The sequence below is a fragment of the Pristis pectinata genome, chromosome 15 (genome assembly GCF_009764475.1).
Source record: "Pristis pectinata isolate sPriPec2 chromosome 15, sPriPec2.1.pri, whole genome shotgun sequence".
In the NCBI taxonomy this organism is placed as follows: Eukaryota; Metazoa; Chordata; class Chondrichthyes; order Rhinopristiformes; family Pristidae; genus Pristis; species Pristis pectinata.
In genome coordinates this window covers 49,613,871-49,634,365 of record NC_067419.1, presented here as the reverse complement: position 1 = coordinate 49,634,365, position 20,495 = coordinate 49,613,871, and the positions used below count along the sequence as shown (strand labels likewise).

General features: G+C 39.4%; 2 protein-coding genes across 8 annotated transcripts in view; one reads left to right on the top strand and one right to left on the bottom strand.

Annotated features, from left to right (window-relative positions):
* The window catches only part of LOC127578273 (NADH-cytochrome b5 reductase 3-like), a 644,669-nt gene that overhangs the window by 89,206 nt on the left and 534,968 nt on the right, over positions 1-20,495 (top strand). The window lies entirely within an intron of this gene.
* Positions 1-20,495, bottom strand: part of ppfibp1b (PPFIA binding protein 1b) — a 165,049-nt gene that overhangs the window by 65,128 nt on the left and 79,426 nt on the right. For all 7 annotated transcript variants that reach the window (XM_052030073.1, XM_052030074.1, XM_052030068.1 and 4 more), the window contains exons 4-6: positions 13,393-13,479; positions 11,435-11,548; positions 4,253-4,384 (exon numbers count right to left, since the gene is read on the bottom strand). In XM_052030073.1, coding sequence (XP_051886033.1) covers positions 4,253-4,384; positions 11,435-11,548; positions 13,393-13,479 — 333 coding nt within the window. The remainder of the gene's footprint in view (positions 1-4,252; positions 4,385-11,434; positions 11,549-13,392; positions 13,480-20,495) is intronic.

Genomic DNA, 20,495 nt, shown 5'->3' with positions numbered 1-20,495 from the left:
GATGCGCTGTGGTGGAGGGAGTGCATTCAGATTGGAGGGCTGTGACTAGTGGTGTCCCACAAGGATTGGTTCTGGGACCTCTGCTTTTTGTGTTTGCAGATGACACAAAGGTTGGTGGTGTTGTGGATAGTGTGGAGGATTGTCGAAGATTGCAGAGGGATAGTGATAGGATGCAGAGCTGGGCTGACAAGTGGCAGATGGAGTTCAATCCAGAGAAGTGTGAGGTGGTACACTTTGGAAGGACAAACTCCAAGGCGGAGTACAAAGTTAATGGCAGGATTCTTGGTAGTGTGGAGGAGCAGAGGGATCTGGGGGTCCATATCCACAGACCCCTGAAAGTTGCTTCATAGGTGGATAGGGTAGTTAGGAAAGCTTATGGGATGTTAGCATTCATAAGTCGTGGGATCGAGTTTAAGAGCCACGAGGTAATGATGCAGCTCTACAAAACTCTGATTAGACCACACTTGGAGTACTGTGTCCAGTTCTGGTTGCCTCATTCTCATCCTGGTCTCATCCTCCATCTCTCCAAAGAGTAAAGCCCTAACTCCCTTAGTCTCTCCTCAATGCATACTCTCTAAACCAGGCAGCATCCTGGTAAATCTCCTCTGCACCCTTTCCAACGCTTCCACATCCTTCCTTCCTATAATATGCATTATGAAGAGAGACTAAGGGAGTTAGGGCTTTACTCTTTGGAAAGGAGGAGGATGAGAGGAGACATGATAGAGGTGTACAAAATATTAAGAGGAATAGATAAGAGTGGACAGCCAGCACCTCTTTCCCAGGGCACCAATGCTCAACACAAGAGGGCATGGCTTTAAAGTAATGGGTGGGAAGTTCAAGGGAGATATCAGAGGAAGGTTTTTTTTACCCAGAGTGTGGTTGGGGCATGGAATGCGCTGCCTGGGGCGGTGGTGGAGGCAGGTACATTGTTCAAATTCAAGAGATTACTAGATAGGCATATGGAGGAATTTAAAATATGTACCTTCCCTGCTCTACCCCATTATTCCTCGATTCCCTTGAAATATCCTGAAAGGTGCCACTCTTGTAACTGTTTTTTGTTTTAATTATCAATCCACATAGCGGGATATGTGGGAGGAAGGGGTTAGATAGTCTTAGGTGAGGTTTAAAGGTCGGCACAACATTGTGGGCCGAAGGGCCTGTATTATGCTGCACTGTTCTATGTTCCATGTAGGTCACTTCATTAAACTGCAACAAGTCATTTTGTCCTTTGGTTAAATTCAAAATGTTGCCTGCAATTTTAGGCACCCTGCTTTCAAAGGGGCACTTGACCAACTGTCGAGGGTTCAGAAATATGACTGACACGGCTCAAGTACTTGAGACATAGTAGCAAAGTGAGGGACATGTGGATTGATAATTAAGACAAAAAATAGTTACAAGAGTGGCACCTTTCAGGATATTTCAAGGGAATCGAGGAATAATGGGGTAGAGCAGGGAAGGTACATATTTCAGTCTCACTCCATCTGGCACGGGGAGATGGGCAAGAAAGAGAAATACATTCATAGAACAGATCCTCAGAGCATTCCCTCACCGTTTAGACAGAATACACACTGCAGCCAATTATATAAAATTCAGAGAAAGACAGTCCGATAGCTCTGAAAGGTCATCAACCTAAAACATCTCTCTCCACAGATACTTCCTGCCTGCTGAGTGTTTCTAGCATTTTCTGCTTCATATTAAATTTCCAGCATTTGCAGTATTCTCAGTGAATATGGTCTGTGAAAGTAGAGAGATTGATTGGCCAGAAAGACCTTTTCAACTTTAACATTTCTCACTGATCTCACCAGTAACAAGCTGCTAATATGGTACTTGGCCTAACGATACAGGGCAAAGGTGGCAGCAAAAGATAGATTGAAGGAGTACTACTGTAGACTTGCTTAATCTTTCTGCCTTAAACCATCCCCATAATAAATCAAAGGTGTCATGCATGGCAACACTGCATCCTCTGTCGTGCAGTCACCTCTTGATCCCCAAATTGGGACCTCTTTTCCTGGAATAATGCTAGTTCCACCTCCAGTTTTTCCATCTGCTGCCTCAGCTCTGTTATTAGGTTAATCAATGACTGTAGATCACAAGGCAAATTAAAGAGAAGAGCTCTGAATAGAACAAGTTGTGGAAAGAAATCATGGATAGGAAATTTTTTTTATATATAAATACAGTAGTTCAAACTTTAAGCTAAGCAAAAAGACCAGCTTTACCAATTGCTTTAGAACAGACAAATCTGGTTTGTATAAACTAATGTTCACATTTACTTTAATTCTAGAATTTCTACAAAAGCAGACAGCCAGGTGATAAAGGAGCTGCAATTTAAATCTGTATGTGCCAGGTATCTGTCTAAAAAGTGCTTAATGTTTGATGTGAAAATCAGACTAATTCTCCCAATTGAAAAGCATCATCGTACTCCCGCTGAATCACAAAATATTTACTACAGAGCGCACTGTATTTAAACTGGTTCAATAGAACAATTCAGCCCAATCCCCCTTCTAGCACAACATTTGTAGCTCTAAGGTCATGGCTCGAAGTACTATTTAAATGCAATGAGAGTTTCTGCCTCCACCCTTCAGGCAGCAAGTTCCAGACCCCCACCACTCTGGGTGAAAAATCTTTTCTTCGTCTCCCCTCTAATCCATCAACCAACGACTTTAAACCTATGCCCTGTCAATCATGACTCCTCTGTTAAAGGAAATAGGTCCTTTCTATTTTATCTAGGCCCCTCAAACAAGCTTCTGCCCCAGTCTTTCCAGTCTCTCCTCAGTTATATTTTTTCTCAAATCGCCTCTGCACATTCTTCCTATGATGTGGGGACTAGAATTGTATACAATATGCAAGCTGTAGTCTAACTAGTGTTGGAAACAGCTCAGGCTTAACCTCCCTACTCACAAATTCAATGCCTTGGCTAAAAAAAGGAAATCATTCCATCTTCCTTTTCACCCACCTTATTGATTTGTTCTGCTACTGTTCAGGATCTGTGGACATACAACTCCAAGGTCACTCTGTTCCCCTGCGACCCAGTACCCTCCCAGTTACAGTGTGTTCCTTGTCTTGATTCACCTCCACAAATGTATTACGTTTACACTTTTTCAGATCCACTTTGTTTGCAAATTTTCTGTCCTTCTGACCAGACTATTTGTATCTTCCTTACAGCATTCCTCCTCACATAAACCACAGCCAATTTTGGTATCATTCACAAACTTATCATGCTCTCTGAATTAAATCTACATTGTTAATGCACACTACAGAAAGCATGGAATAGAGTACTGGGATCACACGGGTCACAAACTTGTAGTGACAAAATCACACATCAACTTAATGCTTGCTTCCTGATACTGAACTGATTTTGGAATGCAAATCTCCCATGGGCATTTATTGTGTTTAAACCAGCCTGTCACATGGGACTTTCTGAAAAGCTTTACTAAAATTTATGTAGGCAATATTAAATACATTTTCCTCATCAAATATCCTGTCACTTTCTTTCTCAAAGGATTCAATGTCAGACATGATCATCCCTTAATGCTGATGGTCCTAGATTAAACTGTCCTCGTGTGATCTGCAGTCTGAGATATCTTTTATCACCTGATGATTTATCCTTTTTTTTAAAAAAGGGTTTAATACTTCCCCCTCACTACATTCATCCTATTCATTTTTTCACATTCTCTCTTTTTAACTACAATGTCAGCACTGCCCCAATCAGTAAACCACTGACCATGTTAAATTGTTCTGCAGTCATTATTTGGAACCAATCTTGCAAAAAAATAAAGTAAAATTCCATTGCAATGCTGGAATTAAATGGTGCAGTTTGGCAATTTGGAACTAGTTTAGTACTAGTCGAGTCCCAAAACGTGATTATTACAATATTTATTAGCAAATTCCTGTGCTGTAGAACTAAGCCCGATAACATTTGGTGACAGAGAGTAGGAACTACCACATGGCTAGCAATGTGGAGTGGAAACCTGAGCTGGTGCCTGTTTGCCTTCCTCACCAGGGAATGTCATGTGTGAGGGAAAAAAAACTGTGCCAACAAGTCCTATACAACATACTTTATGTACATACATAATGCTGAAACTGAGGATTGGATTTTAAAACAGAAAACATCAAAATTGGAAAATAAGAGGGTGAATGCTTATGCCCAGAAAAGATTACCAGAGACAAGAACTTGAATTTATTCAGTAAAATAGCTGTGTATTGAAGTAGAAATATATTCTGAAGCAGATAGTGTATTAAGTGATTATCTCACCTCATTATCTTTATACCTTTCCTCATACTCCAACCGGTCCTTTTCCATAGTATTCAGTTTTATTTTGAGGTTTGACACCTCAGCCATAAGATCCAGTTTCTGAGTCTCCAATGATGTTCTGCTTAGGAGTTCCTGAAACAAAGCACATCTTTGAACACCATTCCAATAAAATGTAAATGGAATTATATGTTTTAATCAGGTGACATTTTATGATTTGGAAAAATAGAGACAATATGTGGAAATTGTACCTTCCAAACACAAATCGGAAAATTGATCAGGTATTTCCTGTTCATAGAACACAGGACAAATGAAATCTGGTCCTATCAGAAGTTTATGTGGACAATGTTATCAAGGATAACACTGGAATAAGGATTACTATGGTAGTAAGGATCCCTGTAAAACTAAAATCAATGGAAATCGGGAAATCTCTCAATTGGATCCCATAACTTGAAGATGGTTGAGATCACCGTGGGCTAATCTCAGCTCATGGATATTACTGGTTCTTCTGGGCAATGTCCTCAGCCCAAAACATCTTCAGCTACATTTATGTCCCTCCCTCCATCAAAAGGTCAGAAGTAGGGATACTCTACCATTATAGTGTTCTATTTTACTGGGCTCCTGAGTGGTAAGCAGTATTTGCACCATACAGGTGCCTGACAGAGAACAACTCCTTATTACATTAATGGCCAAACGATCCATTTTGCTTAAATGGAAGGATCCAATACCCCCTACTACTTTTCAATGGTTTTCTCAAACTATATCATGTTTAAACTTGGAAAAAATTAGGAGTGGTACTGTTGATCCTTCGCTTAAATTTGAAGACATTTGGAGTCCATTTATTCAATATTTTCACATGATGTAGATCCCCTTTCAATAACTTTCCAACTTGGAGGAATGGACTTGACGACATAATATTGCTCTGTTTCTAATGAGAAATTTTAGCCCAGTTTTTTTTTCTTTTTTTTTGTTGTTTTGTTTTTTTTAAAAAGTTTTTTTTAGTTTATATTGTTTATAATTTTTTTATTGATTTGTTTTTTTCTTAATTTATATAATAAATCTTTTTCTTTCCTTTCTTTTATATTATATTCATTTACTAAGAGATCGTTGGATCTACAGATTTTTTTTATATTTTATTGTTCTTTATGATTATATATGCTATGATTGTTATCCTGATCTCTTTGTATTATGTATAAATATTGATGCCATATATCAATCTGTATTAATTTGAAAACTAATAAAAAGTTTGAAAAAGACAAAGAATATCTCCAACAATAAAAATAGAACACATTCATCACATACATTTTTTTTGGGGTGCGGGAGGGTTAGAGAAACAGAAGAGCAGATTAGAGGTTGGGTATCCTTAACGCCCTTTGGCTCTGTTTTAATTCCACAACTTTGTTGTTACTTCGATATCTCTGTTTGGGTTATCTTGTTCATTCTTAGTCTAAACATGACTTAATTTGTTAATTTGGACTACTGCCACCAATAGAATTGGGGTTAATTCAATTAGAGGGTAGCTTTCTGGCTGTCTATTGGCCAGTTTTCGGGCTGTTGGGGGGGGGGGGGGGGGGGGGGCTGTTTTTAGGTTTTTTTTCTTCTGGGCTAAACTACAAATTTTCCTAAATTGTCATCATATCCGCTTCCTCTTTGAACTTTACTTCTTCCTGTTGGTAAGATCCGTATATACCAAGATTAACCCTTTACATACCATATTTTTTTTAATCTGTTAAAATGGATAAAACTATTAATTTTATTTCATGGAACGTTAACGGCTTAAACAATTTGCTTGGGTGCAAGAAGATCTTTAAAGTTTTTCATAGATTAAATGATCAGATCATTTTTTGTCCAGGAGACTCACATCAGGAAGAAAGATAATCAACGTTTTTTTTAGATTTTGGAGGGGTCAACAGTTCCATTCAAATTCACAAGCAAAGGTGAAAGGAGTTTCTATTTTTATAGACTCTTCAATTTCGTTTGTCCATCATGAGACAATATCAGACCCAAATGGTAGATTTTTATTAATTACTGGTCCACTTTATAATAAAAAAAGTTGTTATGGTTAATGTTTATGCACCCAATGTAGATAACCCTGAATCTTTTAAACGTTTGTTTGTATTATTTCCTAATTTAAATGAATACATTGTGATTATGGGTGGAAATTTTAACAGCTGTTTAAACCCTTCGATGGATAGATCTGTGTCAAATCCTACACTTCCAAACAAATCCGCTATTTGTATTAATTCCTTTTTAGTTGAATCCGGAATTTTAGATGTTTGGAGATTTCTACACCCATTTGATAAAGAATTTTCATTCTTTTCTCATGTCTACCATAATTACCCGAGGATTGATTTTTTTTTTACTAATGCTAGACTAGCTCCACTTACTACAGACTGCAAATATGATGCAATTGCCATTTCTGATCATGCACCATTGAGATTATCAATTACCAGATCTATCCTTTGATGTCAGACAATGGCGATTTAACCCTTCGCTATTACAAGACACAGATTTTGTCCAATTTATTAAAGAACAGATTTCATTTTTCTTTTTAACTAATTTTACTGAAGAAATCTCCAGTGGGATAATATGGGATACGTTTAAAGCATACATCCATGGTCAAATTATTTCATATTCCGCTGGATTGAAAAAACAAACTAATAACGAAATACGTATATTAGCTGACAAGATTAAAGAAATCGATAAAATATATTCTGTTACTCCTAATCTGGAGCTTTTTAAAAAGAGAACAGAACTCCAACTACAACATAGTTTATTATTAATATCTTCAATTGAAAATATACTACTTAAAAACAAAAGTCAATTTTATATACATGGTGACAAATCTGGTAAATTATTGACCAACCAATTGAAAGCTACTATATCTAAATGTCAGATTAATAAAATTCGTAAACCAGATGGTACCTACACGATAGGTCAAGTTCAAATTAACAAATCCTTTCAAGAATTTTATTCTTCTTTATACCAATCAGAATCCCCTGAGGATCCTACATTAATACATGAACTTTTGAGAGATTTGAAGACTCCCCAATTATCTTTAAATGAACGGTCTACATTAGATGCTCCCATTTCGGAGGAAGAAATAAAGAAAGTAATATTTTCAATGAATTCAGGTAAAGCACCCGGCCCTGATGGATATACAGCTGAATTTTTTAAATCCTTTTCTGATATTCTTGTTCCCTGGTTAGCCAAAATTTTTAAAGATGCACTATCAGTGGGTAAACTACCACAATCTTTCTATGAAGCAACTATTTCTTTAATTCTTAAAAAGGATAAAGATCCCACTGATTGTGCATCTTACAGACCTATTTCTTTATTAAGTGTAGTTCCAAAATATTTTCCAAAATATTGGCCTTTAGATTGGAAAAGGTTCTTTCACAAGTTATCTCTGAAGACCAGACAGGATTTATTCAGAATCATTATCTACATTTTAATATTAGGAGATTAATGAATATTATGTATACCCCTTCATCCCAAATTCCAGAATGTGTTGTTTCACTAGATGCTGAAAAGGCATTTGACAGAGTCGAATGGGAATATCTATTCAGTACACTTCAAAAATTTAATTTTAGCCCTAAATTTATATCTGCGATTAAAATGATTTAATATGCACCTATGGCTTCGATACTTACTAATAATCAAAGATCTCCTTTGTTTAGGCTTTTTCGAGGTACTAGAAAAGGCTGCCCGTTAAGCCCTTTATTATTTGATATTGCTTGGCTATACCCTTGGCTATTGCACTTCGGGATTCTTCAAATAGATGTGGCATTACTCGTGGACAGAAGATTCATTAGCTATCTCTTTACGCAGATGACCTGTTACTTTACATTTCTAATCCGGAGGAATCTATCCCTGCAGCACTATTACTTTAGTAGATCAATTTAGTGTTTTTTCTGGCTATAGATTAAATCTTAATAAGAGCAAACTTTTTCCATTAAATATGCAAACCCCAATTTATAGCCAATTACCTTTTAGATTGGTAACTGACTATTTTATGTATTTAGGTGTTAAAATTACCAAGAGACATAAGGACTTATTTAAAGCTAATCTACTACCTTTAATTGACCATGTTAAACAATTATTTACTAAATGGTCCCCACTGTCTTTATCATTGGTAGGCTGAATTAGTGCGGTTAAGATGAATATTTTACCAAAATTTTTATACTTATTTCAAGCGATTCCAACTTTTGTTCCGAAATCTTTCTTTGTCACTATTGATTCTAAAATTCTTTCATATATTTGGCAGAATAAAAACCCAAGGTTAAGAAAGAAATATTTACAAAAACTAAAAAAGGATGGTGGTATGGCCTTGCCTAACTTTAGATTATATTATTGGGTAATCAATATTAGATATTTAATTTTTTGGATACAAGATTCAGATGTAATTCAACGCCCCAAATGGGTACACCTTGAGTCCCAATCAGTACTTGAATTTTCATTAGTTTCTATTTTAGGAGCTCCACTCCCTTTTGGGCTTACCAAATTAAGTAAACATATGATTAACCCAATTGTTAAACATACGATTAACCCAATTGTTAAACATACAATACGAATATGGTTTCAATTTCGTAAACTTTTTGGATTAAATTTAATTATCAAGTCTCATTCAATCTAATTTTTTCTTTCATCCATCCAGAGTTGACTCAGCTTTTTCCATACGGAAAAGGAAGGGAACAGTATGTTTTCGTGATTTATTCATTGATAACTGTTTTTCATCCTTTGAACAACTGTCTAACAAATACAATTTGCCTAGATCACACTTTTTTCGATATTTGCATATTAGAAATTTTTTTAAAAGCTACTATACCCTCTTTTCCGACACCTTACAAAACTGAAATTATGGAAAAAACTTTTGGTTTTAATCCTTGTCAGAAGGGCTTGATAGCAATAATCTATGATCTAATTATGAAAATTCGTTCAGAACCACTGGACAAAATTATGAATGAATGGGAAAGCGAACTCCAGACATCTTTACCTACAGAGACTTGGAAGAAAGTTCTTCATTTAGTTAATGCATCTTCAATGTGTGTCAGACATTCTTTGATACAGTTTAAGGTAGTTCACAGGACCCATACGTCAAAAGATAAGCTAACTCGTTTTTAATCAACATATAAATCCTATATAGAACATAGAACAATTACAGCACAATTCAGGCCCTTCAGCCCACAAAGCTGTGCCGAACATGTCCCTACCCTAGAAATTACTAGGCTTACCCATAGCCCTCTATTTTACTCAGCTCCATTTACCTATCTAACAGTCTCTTGAAAGACCCTATCGTATCAGCCTCCACCACCGTTTCCGGCAGCCCATTCCACGCACTCACCACTCTGAGTAAAAAAACTTACCCCTGACATCTCCTTTATATCTACTCCCCAGCACCTTAAACCTGTGACACCTTAAATATGTGACAGATGTAAATCGAATGTGGCTTCTTTGACACGTTTTGGTCCTATCCTCTTTTGGAAAAATATTGGAAAGATATTTTTAACATTATTTCAAATGTATTGAATATTGATTTACAACCTCATCCTATCACTGCAATTTTTGGATTACCAAGGATGGAGTCTGGCCATTTATCTGCTTCCGCTAACTGTATGATTGCCTTTGTTACATTAATGGCCAAATGATCCATTTTGTTTAAATGGGATACCCCCTACTACTTTTCAATGGTTTTCTCAAACTATTATCATGTTTAAACTTGGAAAAAATTAGGAGTGGTACTATTGATCCTTCGCTTAAATTTGAGGAAGTTTGGAGTCCATTTATTCAATATTTTCACGTGATATAGATCTTCTTGTAATAACCTTTCAACTTAGAGGAATGGAGTCGACAACATAATATTGCTCTGTTTCTACTGAGAAATTTTAGTCCAGTTTTTTTTTCTGTTTGTTTTTTTTTGGAAATTTTTTTTTGTTTAGCTTAGTTTGGTTTGATATATTGTTTATAATTTTTCTAATTGTTTTGGAGATTTTTTTCTCTTTTATATTTATATAATAAATCTTTTTCTTTCCTTTCTTTTATATTATATTCATTCACTAAGAGATCGTTGGATTTACAGATTTTTTTTATACTTTATTGTTCTTTATGATTATCCATACCATGACTGTTCTCCTGATCTCTTTGTATTACATGTACAAATATTGATGTTGTATATTAATCTGTATTAATCTGAAAACTAATAAAAAGATTGAAAAAGAAAAGAGGTTGGGTATCCTGCTGCTGGAGACTCACCAAACCTTTACAGTCTTAAGGACAAGTCAGGAGTGTGGTGGAATCACCTACTTGGATGAGTGCAGCTCTAACAACATTCAAGCAGTTGAACACCATCCATGACAAAGCACACCATTTGACTGGCACCACAGCCACCACATTGAACATTCACTCCTCTCACTATCAATGGCACCATGGCTCTAGCCTGTATCATCTATAAACTACATTGTAGCAATTCAATTCTAGGTTTCAGAGATGGTGTTTTTCAAACATGCAACCTCTCCTGCCTGGAAGGACAAGTTTGGCCATGGTAACGAAGTACTACCGCCTCCAGGATACACACCACCCAACTTGGAACTTCATCATCACTGGGTCAAAACCCTGGAACTTTCTACCTAACAGAACTATGGAGCACAACAGCCACTGCAGGCTAGGTAGTGAAAGGTGACAGCATCTCCTTCTCAAGAACAACCAAAACAGTGTGAGTGACACCCATGTTCTGTACATGAAACAATGACAGCAGCTTTGAACCAAGACTCTGAGCATTCTTGTCCAAAGGTTACATTCCAAAGAATTAAAGTTAATTTTTTTTAGTGTTTGTAAGTCCCATTTGCTCCCAGGTGAAGCAGCTGGCAGTGAAAGAGACACCATGAAGTTAGAGTGGATGAAATCACACAAGCAGATTCAATAGGAATCTGCTAAATAAAAAGGGTACTGATAACTGCTTGAGGTACATTTACAGGGCTGTTAGGAATGGACAGAAGAATTAACTGGGAAACTCCTTCAGTTATAAGTCATTAGGGGCCTCGAATTACCGTACTTTCTAACAGAGGCACAGTAATTCAAACGGCCCCTTATGCCTCAGCATCTTGCAATTCCTGGCTTTTAAAAAAAAGTTGCTTAATTCAACTCACCTCAAAAGGTTCATTATTCTCCCCCATATACCCCACCTACCTGTTGCAACATCTCCTCTGTGCCATTCAGCTTCTCCCGGTGCTCGTCTAGACAACACTCCAGGTCTCGAATTTTCTCTCCCTGAGCCTCCACCTGGTCTGTTAGAACACTCACCTACAAAACACGAAATATGACTTCCGGTAGAGTAACAAAGATCTCCACCTCCAAAAAGAGATTCAGTGATGCAGTCATCTGATTTTATAACTGCAGTTGTGAACACTTCAAGCATACTTCAAATACCAAATCTCAGCTTGCTCGCTGATTAAACAACTTCATATTTATGCTGGCATGTCCTTTAACATGTTCTGTCGTGCCCAAATCCCTGAGTTATGAGAAACAAACTTTTCAGCTCAGGTTCCATAAGGAAGGTTTTTCTATTCCAGAATTGCAGGATTCACAATACATGAAGCATTTTGCAATGTGTTGGACTGCACCGACAGCTAGTTAGCAGGTCCATAGAGGATCACCGACCATCTGCAGTGTATAAGCAGCATGCTCTGGACTTCCCCGCATGTGTACTCCAGTGCAGAAGGCAAGTCTAAGGACACCTTATACTTTGCTGAGGCACATTTTGTATCCCAAGCCCTCGTTTTTATGAGGGCCATACAGGACAAAACTCACATGGCCCCAAGAAGTGAATGCAGTCACTGACCTTTTAAAAGACAAATATGGGCAAGTTTTCTATTTATTTTTATTTCAATGTGCATTTAACACCAGAAACATTTGGAACCAGTGAGCAAGCCTTCTGAGTTGTCAGAAAGCTACCCAGCTGCTCTATGAGTGGGGTCTTAGTTCCCACTGTCTGTGGCCTACTCGCAGCACCTTGTTGAACAACACTACAATCTGTGATGAAAGCCATGCAGCCACAAAAATCTAGTGTTGACTGGGGGCCAGTGATCATGGGGTGGGATCAGCACATGGCCATCCCATGTAATGTTATAATGACTGGCCATTATAATATTACATGGTATTAGTAATGACTATTACATGGTAATAGTGTACCATGGAGTTATTAAAACATTATATGCAGTCTTTATAAGTATAACACGTAGCTTCTTCTAAAGCATGTCTGAAAGTTTACACAAATTTGTTCCAATAAACATAACTCAATTAAAACACAGAGGTTAAGGAAAATGATTTCACCCAGAGTGTGGTAGGGGAAACAAATCCTCAGTACTTAGGATGCCATAACCTTAAAGGCAACTGATTAATATAGGTTTATTATTGTCAAGTGTACCAAGATACAGTGAAAAACTTGTTTGCATGCCATCCAGACAGATCATGATGTACGCAAGTACATCGAGGTAGTAAAAAGAAAACAGAATGCAGAATACAGAATAAAGAATAGCATCTACAGAGAAAGTGAAATGCAGGTAAACAAATAAAGTGCAAGGGCCACAACGAGGTAGATTGAGAGATCATGAATTCATCTGTAGCATACGAGAGGTCTGTCCAAGAGTCTGTTAACAATGGGATAGAAACTGCCCTCCAGTCTGGTGGTATTTGCTACAAAGTGGGATTAGGTTTAGAAATAAAAACAGAAAATGCTGGAAACACTCAGCAGGTCAGCAGCAGCTGGAAGAGAGAAACATTTAATGTTTCAGGTCAGAGACTCTTCATCAGTTTGGAGGCAATGATCATAGCCACCTATGGATGGATGGGAACTGTGTGAGAGTTTTAACTCGTGCATAGTAGGAAAAAAAAGTTAATGAAAATTAACAATTTATCTTCACATTTATTTTTGGTGGTGGCAGTTTTTAAACTCCATGGATTTTGTATATTAAGGCCCAATACACAGCTCCTGAGTTTGAAATTGCACAACAGCATCATTAAATACATTGCATCAAACTTTCACTGCCTGATTAAAAATTGATCCGTACAATAACATTCAAATAGTATAGAAATATCAGCTTGCTAACACTGTGACAGAGTTCTTAAACTACTCAAATTTTACTTACTTGCAAAACCAGTGACTCTTTATCACCTTCCAAGCGTGCCAGCCTATCCTGGTATGCATCGCCAGCGACAGAGATATGGCCATTTGTCTGTCGAAAGCAAGATTACAGAGCAGTAAATTTCCCCCCTTTCAGTTGTATTACATCAGAAATATTTATCACGCACTATGGTCAAGGCTTTGCTGGGGAGAGGCTGCTCAAATAAACAGCACCAGAAAGCATTAAGCTGCAACTGCTGATTTTACTGCTGCTGTAAACCCCTATTTGGGAAGTGGCTAACAGGGGTTGAGATATTTTCCAGCGATGAACAAAAAGGGGGTGGTTGGGATGGGCTGGGGGAGGAGAGAGGGAGAGCAAGTGGTGCTGATCTAAGTCAGTGACTGCACCCACAGAGGAACACAAAAAATAGTGGTGGCCAAACAGGAAAAGATTAACAATCTAAAAGATGAATAATCTGCAAAATTTAGCAAATTCCAATAAAATCCAGAAAGCGACTAGGATTTCTCTTATTAATTCTTGAAGCAGCTAGAAGGGAAAATAGTTATAGTGCACCAGTATTAATGCTCCTTTCACACTACCCAGCTGATGACAAAGTCACTAAGGTGCGCATGGTTTCTGTAAGAGGAACTCCCAAGTCGTTTGCATGCTTCTTCTTCCCAAGAAATCCACCATCAGTAACTTTACTGATAATCAGAGTACCCTACACTAACAGTAGAGTCTACACAAGCATGCTCAGCACAGCCTGCTATTATATACAAGGAACTCAAAGTATGCAATTGAGAGTTTATTTGATACAGAGCTCAAGCACTCTACACGGTGTAACAATTCAGAATGAAATTCTCTCTGGGCAAAATAAAGCAGATTCCAACAGAATAAGCAATTTGCAACATATATTTAGTGCCGATCAAGCAGGTGGTATGTGCCCACAGACCTCCCTGCCCGCACTTACCTGGGTCAGATGCAGAGGGCCAGTTAGACTGACCCTCCATACCTGGGAGATGCCTACTATGTACATTAAGCCCGAGCAAGGAGTAGAGGTCAGGATAGGAATGGGGCTTCTTGCCAAGGGTCTAAGCATTTTCAAATATCCTTGCTATTTAAAGACAATTAAAAAGGGCTAAAAACTTTAGTTTAATAAAACTAAAGTAACTAAATTTTTTTTTCATAGAAGGGACTAGGATAAAGGGTAATGGAAGTTGGGGTAGTGGTATGCTCCTCCTGCAGGAGGTGGGAGATCAGGGACACATCCAGTGCCATTGGTGATTGTACCTGCAGGAAGTGTATCCAGCAGTGGCACCTGTCAGACCACAGAGCAGATGGATCCACGGTTGGACTCGCAACGGAGTATCCAGGATGCAGAAAATGTGGGAGAAAGTGAGTTGGTCATGCTGCAGATACAGAAAGAGGAGATGGGTGACCATCAGGAAGGGCAGGCAGAGTGCACCTGTTTGAAAGGGGTATGACCATGGGGTCCCCTGCACCATCTGCACCAGGACTGCATTGAGGCTTGGGTGGGTGGAAAAGGAGTAGAAATGGCCTCCCAGGTGAAAACAGAAGCAAGAGTCCAGCTTAAGATTTATTAGTCACGTGTACATCGAAACATACAGTGACATGCATTTCTTTTGCATGGAATATTCTGGGGGCAGCCCGCAAGTGTCGCCACGCTTCTGGCGCCAACATAGCATGCCCACAACTTCCTGACGCATGCATCTTTGGAATGTGGGAGGAAACCGAAGCACCCAGAGGAAACCCACGCAGGCACGGGGAGAACGTACAAACTCCTTACAGACAGTGGCTGGAATTGAACCCAGGTCGCTGGCGCTGTAATAGCGTTACACTAACTGCTCCACTAGTGTGCCTGCACCTTGGAGGATTTTGCATTAAAGAAGTGTAATAAGACCAGGTGAGGGATCGTGTTAGGGGACTCTAAGCTTTAAGTAATGCATGGTACCACGATGCAGTTGCCATCACTGAGACATGGCTGAAAAACAGGAGGACTGGCAGCTCCATATCCTGGGGTATAGACTTTTCAGATGAGACATACGTAGATGTAAAAGAGACAGTGGCATTTCAATGGACAGGATTGAAATGAATGTGGAGGAATTTTAAGCATATTAAGGGCAAAAAAAAAATCAGGAAAAGAGTAGGGCCCATTTGGGTTAACAAGGGCAATCTGTGCAAGGAGCCAGCAGGTATAAGCGAGGTCCTAAATTAATACATTTCATTGATATTCAGAAAAGAAGCAGACTTGGTAGTTCGAGATGTCAGTGAAGGAATAGGTCAAATTCTAGTTCAAGTCTCCCTAAAGGGGTACTTGACGCCTTAGCAAACTTAAAGGCGAATAAGTCCCCACAGCTAGATGAAATTTATCCCAGGCTGCTGTGGGAGGCAGGGGAAGAGATTGCTGGGGCTCTGAGATTTTTAAATCTTCGCTGGACACAAGCGAGGCACCAAATGACTGGAGGACGGCAAATGTGGTCCCTCTTTTTAAGAGGGGCAGCAGGGAAAAGTGTAGTAACTATAGACCTGTGAGCATAAAATCAGTCGTAAGAAAGTTATTGGAAAGAAATCTGAGAGACAGGATTAATGATCATTTGGAAAGGCAGGGACCAGCATGGCTTTGTCAAGGTCAGACTGAACTTTTTTTGAACAGGTGACGAGGTGTAATGATAAGAAGGGTGCAGTAGTTGTGGTTTACATGGATTTCAATATACATAGTGGACTGGTTAAAAAGGTTAGGGCCCTTGGGATCCAGGACAATTGGTAAATCTGATCCAAAAGTGCCTTCGCAATTGGAGGCAGAGGGTGATGGTAGATGGTTGCTTTTGTGATTGGATTGGTGTTCCACAGGGATTAATGCAAGGACCTTTGCTATTTGAAATATCCATGAATGATTTGGATGTGGATGTAGGAGTCGTGATCAGCAGGTTGGCAGATGATACGTAGATTGGTAGAGTTGTTTGTAGTATGGAGGTAGTCTTAGACTACAGGGCGATATTGACACCTTGGTGAAATGGGCTGAAAAATGCCAGATGGAGTTTAATCCTGATAAATGTGAGGCTTAGCACTAATGAGGCTAGGGCATACACCATGAATGGAAGGGTCAGAATCAGATTTATCATCACTGACTTATGACGTGAAATTTGTTGTTTGGCGGCAGCAATACAGTGCAAAGACAAAATTACAAACATAAACAAACAGTGCAAGGAAAAAAGAAAGGATCTTGGGGAATACCAAAGAACAGAGGGACCTTGGTGTACAAGTTCAAAGATCTTTGAAGGTGGCAGCACAGGCAGATAATGTGGTTAAGGCAGCATCTGGGATACTGGCCTTCATTAGTCAGGGCACTGCAATAAAGATAGGGGGGTTATGCTCCAACTTTATTAAACAATTGTAATAATACTTCCCTTAGTCTAAACTCCATCCCTCAATAAAGGCCAACATACCTTCCTAACTTGCAATTTGTATACAAAAACAGAGACCCCTCTGCATTAGCATCCTGAGCAACCTGTACTGCATCAATGCACTTTGTACTAACTCAATATAACCGCACTGTGTAATGAATTGACCTGTACAATCGGTTTGTAAGACAAGCTTTTCACTGTACTTCGGAACAAGTGACAATAATATACCAATAAAAGTTCAAATCCTGCAAAGTGACCACTTCACCACTGTAACTAACCAGGACAGAATGATCTCTGTCCTAATGAGCGTAACACATTCAACCTAACCTTTGAAGGGAACATGGCCATTGTATTATTTGCTGGAACTCTAGGGAACCTTGTTTGCCCAAACAGGGTTTTAATCAGATAGCAGCCACACAAACTCTGAGCTGCTCTGGTTGTTAGTTCAGCTACTTACGTTAAATGTGACAATTAAAAGAGCAAGAAGCAAACACATTTACAAGTTTCACTAGCAAGACCGTGCTTACTGCTGCCTTGTACACATCTATTATGTACAAAGGGACCTCTCCAATATAAGGTTCAGCATTTAACAAAACTATCCTAGTGAGTAGAGTACGAACCTTTCAATCTGACTAGTACTGCATCAATCACGGAAAACATTTTGTTTTCTCTATTCCGCAGTTCAAGTTTCCAGATACAAGGCAGTGATTTCAAAAGACCTCATATTTAAAACACCACCAAGACTGCACAAGCCAGATTTTAAATACAAATAGCAATATTGGGAAAACAACACTGGGACTTTGGGAGTTCTTGACCTTAGAACTGTGGCGACCCAATCACTGAATACAGTCCGGGCAAAGATTTTAATATAGATTTTAAGGCGATGGGGAAGTTGAGGGTTATGGGAAACCGGCAGCAAAGTGGCATTGAGGCCAAGATCTTATTGAATGGCACAGCAGGCTTGAGGCGGCGGGGGGCTGCTCCAACTCCCTTATGTTCTTAGTTCACCGTTATGCAGATATTACAGCATTAAAAACAATCAACTAATGCAAAACCTCAGAACAAACATGTGGTGAAAATCCAACCCACATGAAGCAAAGTGAGCCACCTAGTCTTCGTTTCCAACAATTCAAGATAGCTGTGGAGTATGGGTTTGTGAACTGAACCACAGCTTTAAGCTCCTACTTTCTTCTACCAGCATGCAAGATTCACACTACCAGCATCAACCAGAGGACTGAGGCTGCTGAAGGGAGTCTATTCAAAAAGTTGACTGTTTGATTATGTTTGGGAGCTGGGAGCCAGGGCGTCAGCATGGCATTTACCCAATGCAAAAACAGCTATGCTACAGAAGTACCCAAGTGATGTGTATAACACATACATTACTGATCTTTTAACTGGCACCTACTTTAAAAACAGAACATTACAGCACAGTAGAGGCCTTTCGGCCCACAATGTTGTGCCGACATTTTATGCTGCTCTAAGATCCATCTAACCCTTCCCTTCCACATAGCCCCCCCATAGGTAACCAATCAATGCCCAAACATATGAATGTCTCCACATTACTGACATGGCTGAAAAACTGCAAGAATCAGCTCCTCTAAGATATCTGATCTTTGCCTTTCACTGGAACATTACACTCATTTTAATTAACAAGAACAGTAGGACTATTTCTTTTTCATTTCTTTCTTCTTCTAAACTCTGCTAGTTTCCACTCTAACCAACCTTGAGCCATTTGAAGTGCTTGTAGATATCCAGTTCTCTCTCCAATCTGGCACACATCACTTCCTTATTAATAAGGGAATCTTCAGCAATGCAGCACTAGTATTAAGCTCCAAACTTTGTTAACAGAGCGACACAAACTGCTTACTACATTGGGCCCAGCTGCTACTGTTTGCTTGAAGACACATCAATGTGCCCCCAGCTGTTACAGGCTTGCGTGAAAAAAACATCCTGCAATTACTATTGTCACCCCTCCAGGAATGTGCCCAGTTTACCAAAACCATTACCTGGACAATCCTTTAAATGGGAAACTGAATTCCAGTCTTGGTCTAAAATATAAAACTACTGGAGAATACAACAATAAGACTATAATACTTCACACTGTATTCAAATACAATTGGAAACTATTAACTTTCAGTACAGGCTGTCCCTGGGTTACAAACACCCAACTTACGGATACCTCTAGATAGGAGCAAGCTCCCATATTATTAAATTCAGAAGTCCAACATACATATGTTCATTCCTACGAACGGCAGAACTAGTTTCTTCTCTCTCTCCACCTGCTCATTATAATATTATTATTCATTATAACTTTTGGAAAGCATCAAGTTGGATAAGTTGGACCGGATGAGATGTACCCCAGGCTGCTGTGGGAGGTGAGGGAGGAGATTGCAGAGCTTCTGATGATGATCTTTGCATCATCAATGGAGACGGGAGAGGTTCCAGAAGATTGGAGGGTTGCGGATGTCGTTCCCCTACTCAAGGAAGGGAGTAGGGATAGCCCAGGAAATTATAGACCAGTGAGTCTTACCTCAGTGGTTGGTAAGCTGACGGAGAAGATTCTGAGAGGCAGGATTTATGAACATTTGGAGAGTTATAATATGATTAGGAATAGTCAGCATGGCTTTGTCAAGGGCAGGTCCTGCCTTACGAGCCTGATTTAATTTTTTTGAGGATGTGACTAAACACATTGACGAAGGGAGAGCAGTGGATGTAGTGTATATGGATTTCAGCAAGGCATTTGATAAGGTATCCTATGCAAGGCTTATTGAGAAAGTAAGGAGGCATGGGATCCAAGGGGACATTGCATTGTGGATCCAGAACTGGCTGGCCCACAGAAGGCAAAGAGTGGCTGTTGAAGGGTCGTATTCTACATGGAGGTTGGTGACCAGTGGTGTACCTCAGAGATCTGTTCTGGGACCCGTACTCTTTCTAATTTTTATAAACGACCTGGATGAGGAAGTGGAGGGATGGGTTAGTAAGTTTGCAGATGATTCAAAAGGTTGGAGGTGTTGTGGATAGTATGGAGGGCTGTCGGAGGTTACAGCAGGACATAGATAGGATGCAAAGCTGGGCTGAGAAGTGGCAGATGGAGTTCAAGCCAGATAAGTGTGAAGTGGTTCATTTTGGTAGGTCAAATATGATGACAGAGTATAGTATTGATGGTAGGGCTCTTGGCAGCGTGGAAGATCAGAGGGATCTTGGGGTCAGAGACCATAGGACACTCAAAGCAGCTGCGCAGGTTGACTCTGTAGTTAAGAAGGCATATGGTGTATTTTCCTTCATCAATCGTGGAATTGAATTTAGGAGCAGAGGGGTATTGTTGCAGCTATATAGGACCCTGGTCAGACCCCACTTGGAGTACTCTGCTCATTTCTGGTCACCTCACTACAGGAAGGATGTGGAAGCCATAGAAAGGGTGCAGAGGAGATTTACAAGGATGCTGCCTGGATTGTGGAGCATGCCTTATGAAAGCAGGTTGAGGGAACTTGGCCTTTTCTCCTTGGAGCGATGGAGGAAGAGGGGGGACCTGATAGGGGTGTATGAGATGATGAGAGGCATTGATCGGGTAGATAGTTACAGGCTTTTTCCCCAGGGCTGAAATGGTTGCCACAAGAGGACATAGGTTTAAGGTGCTGGGGAGTAGGTATAGAGGAGATGTCAGGGTAAGTTTTTTTTTACTCAGAGTGGTGAGTGCATGGA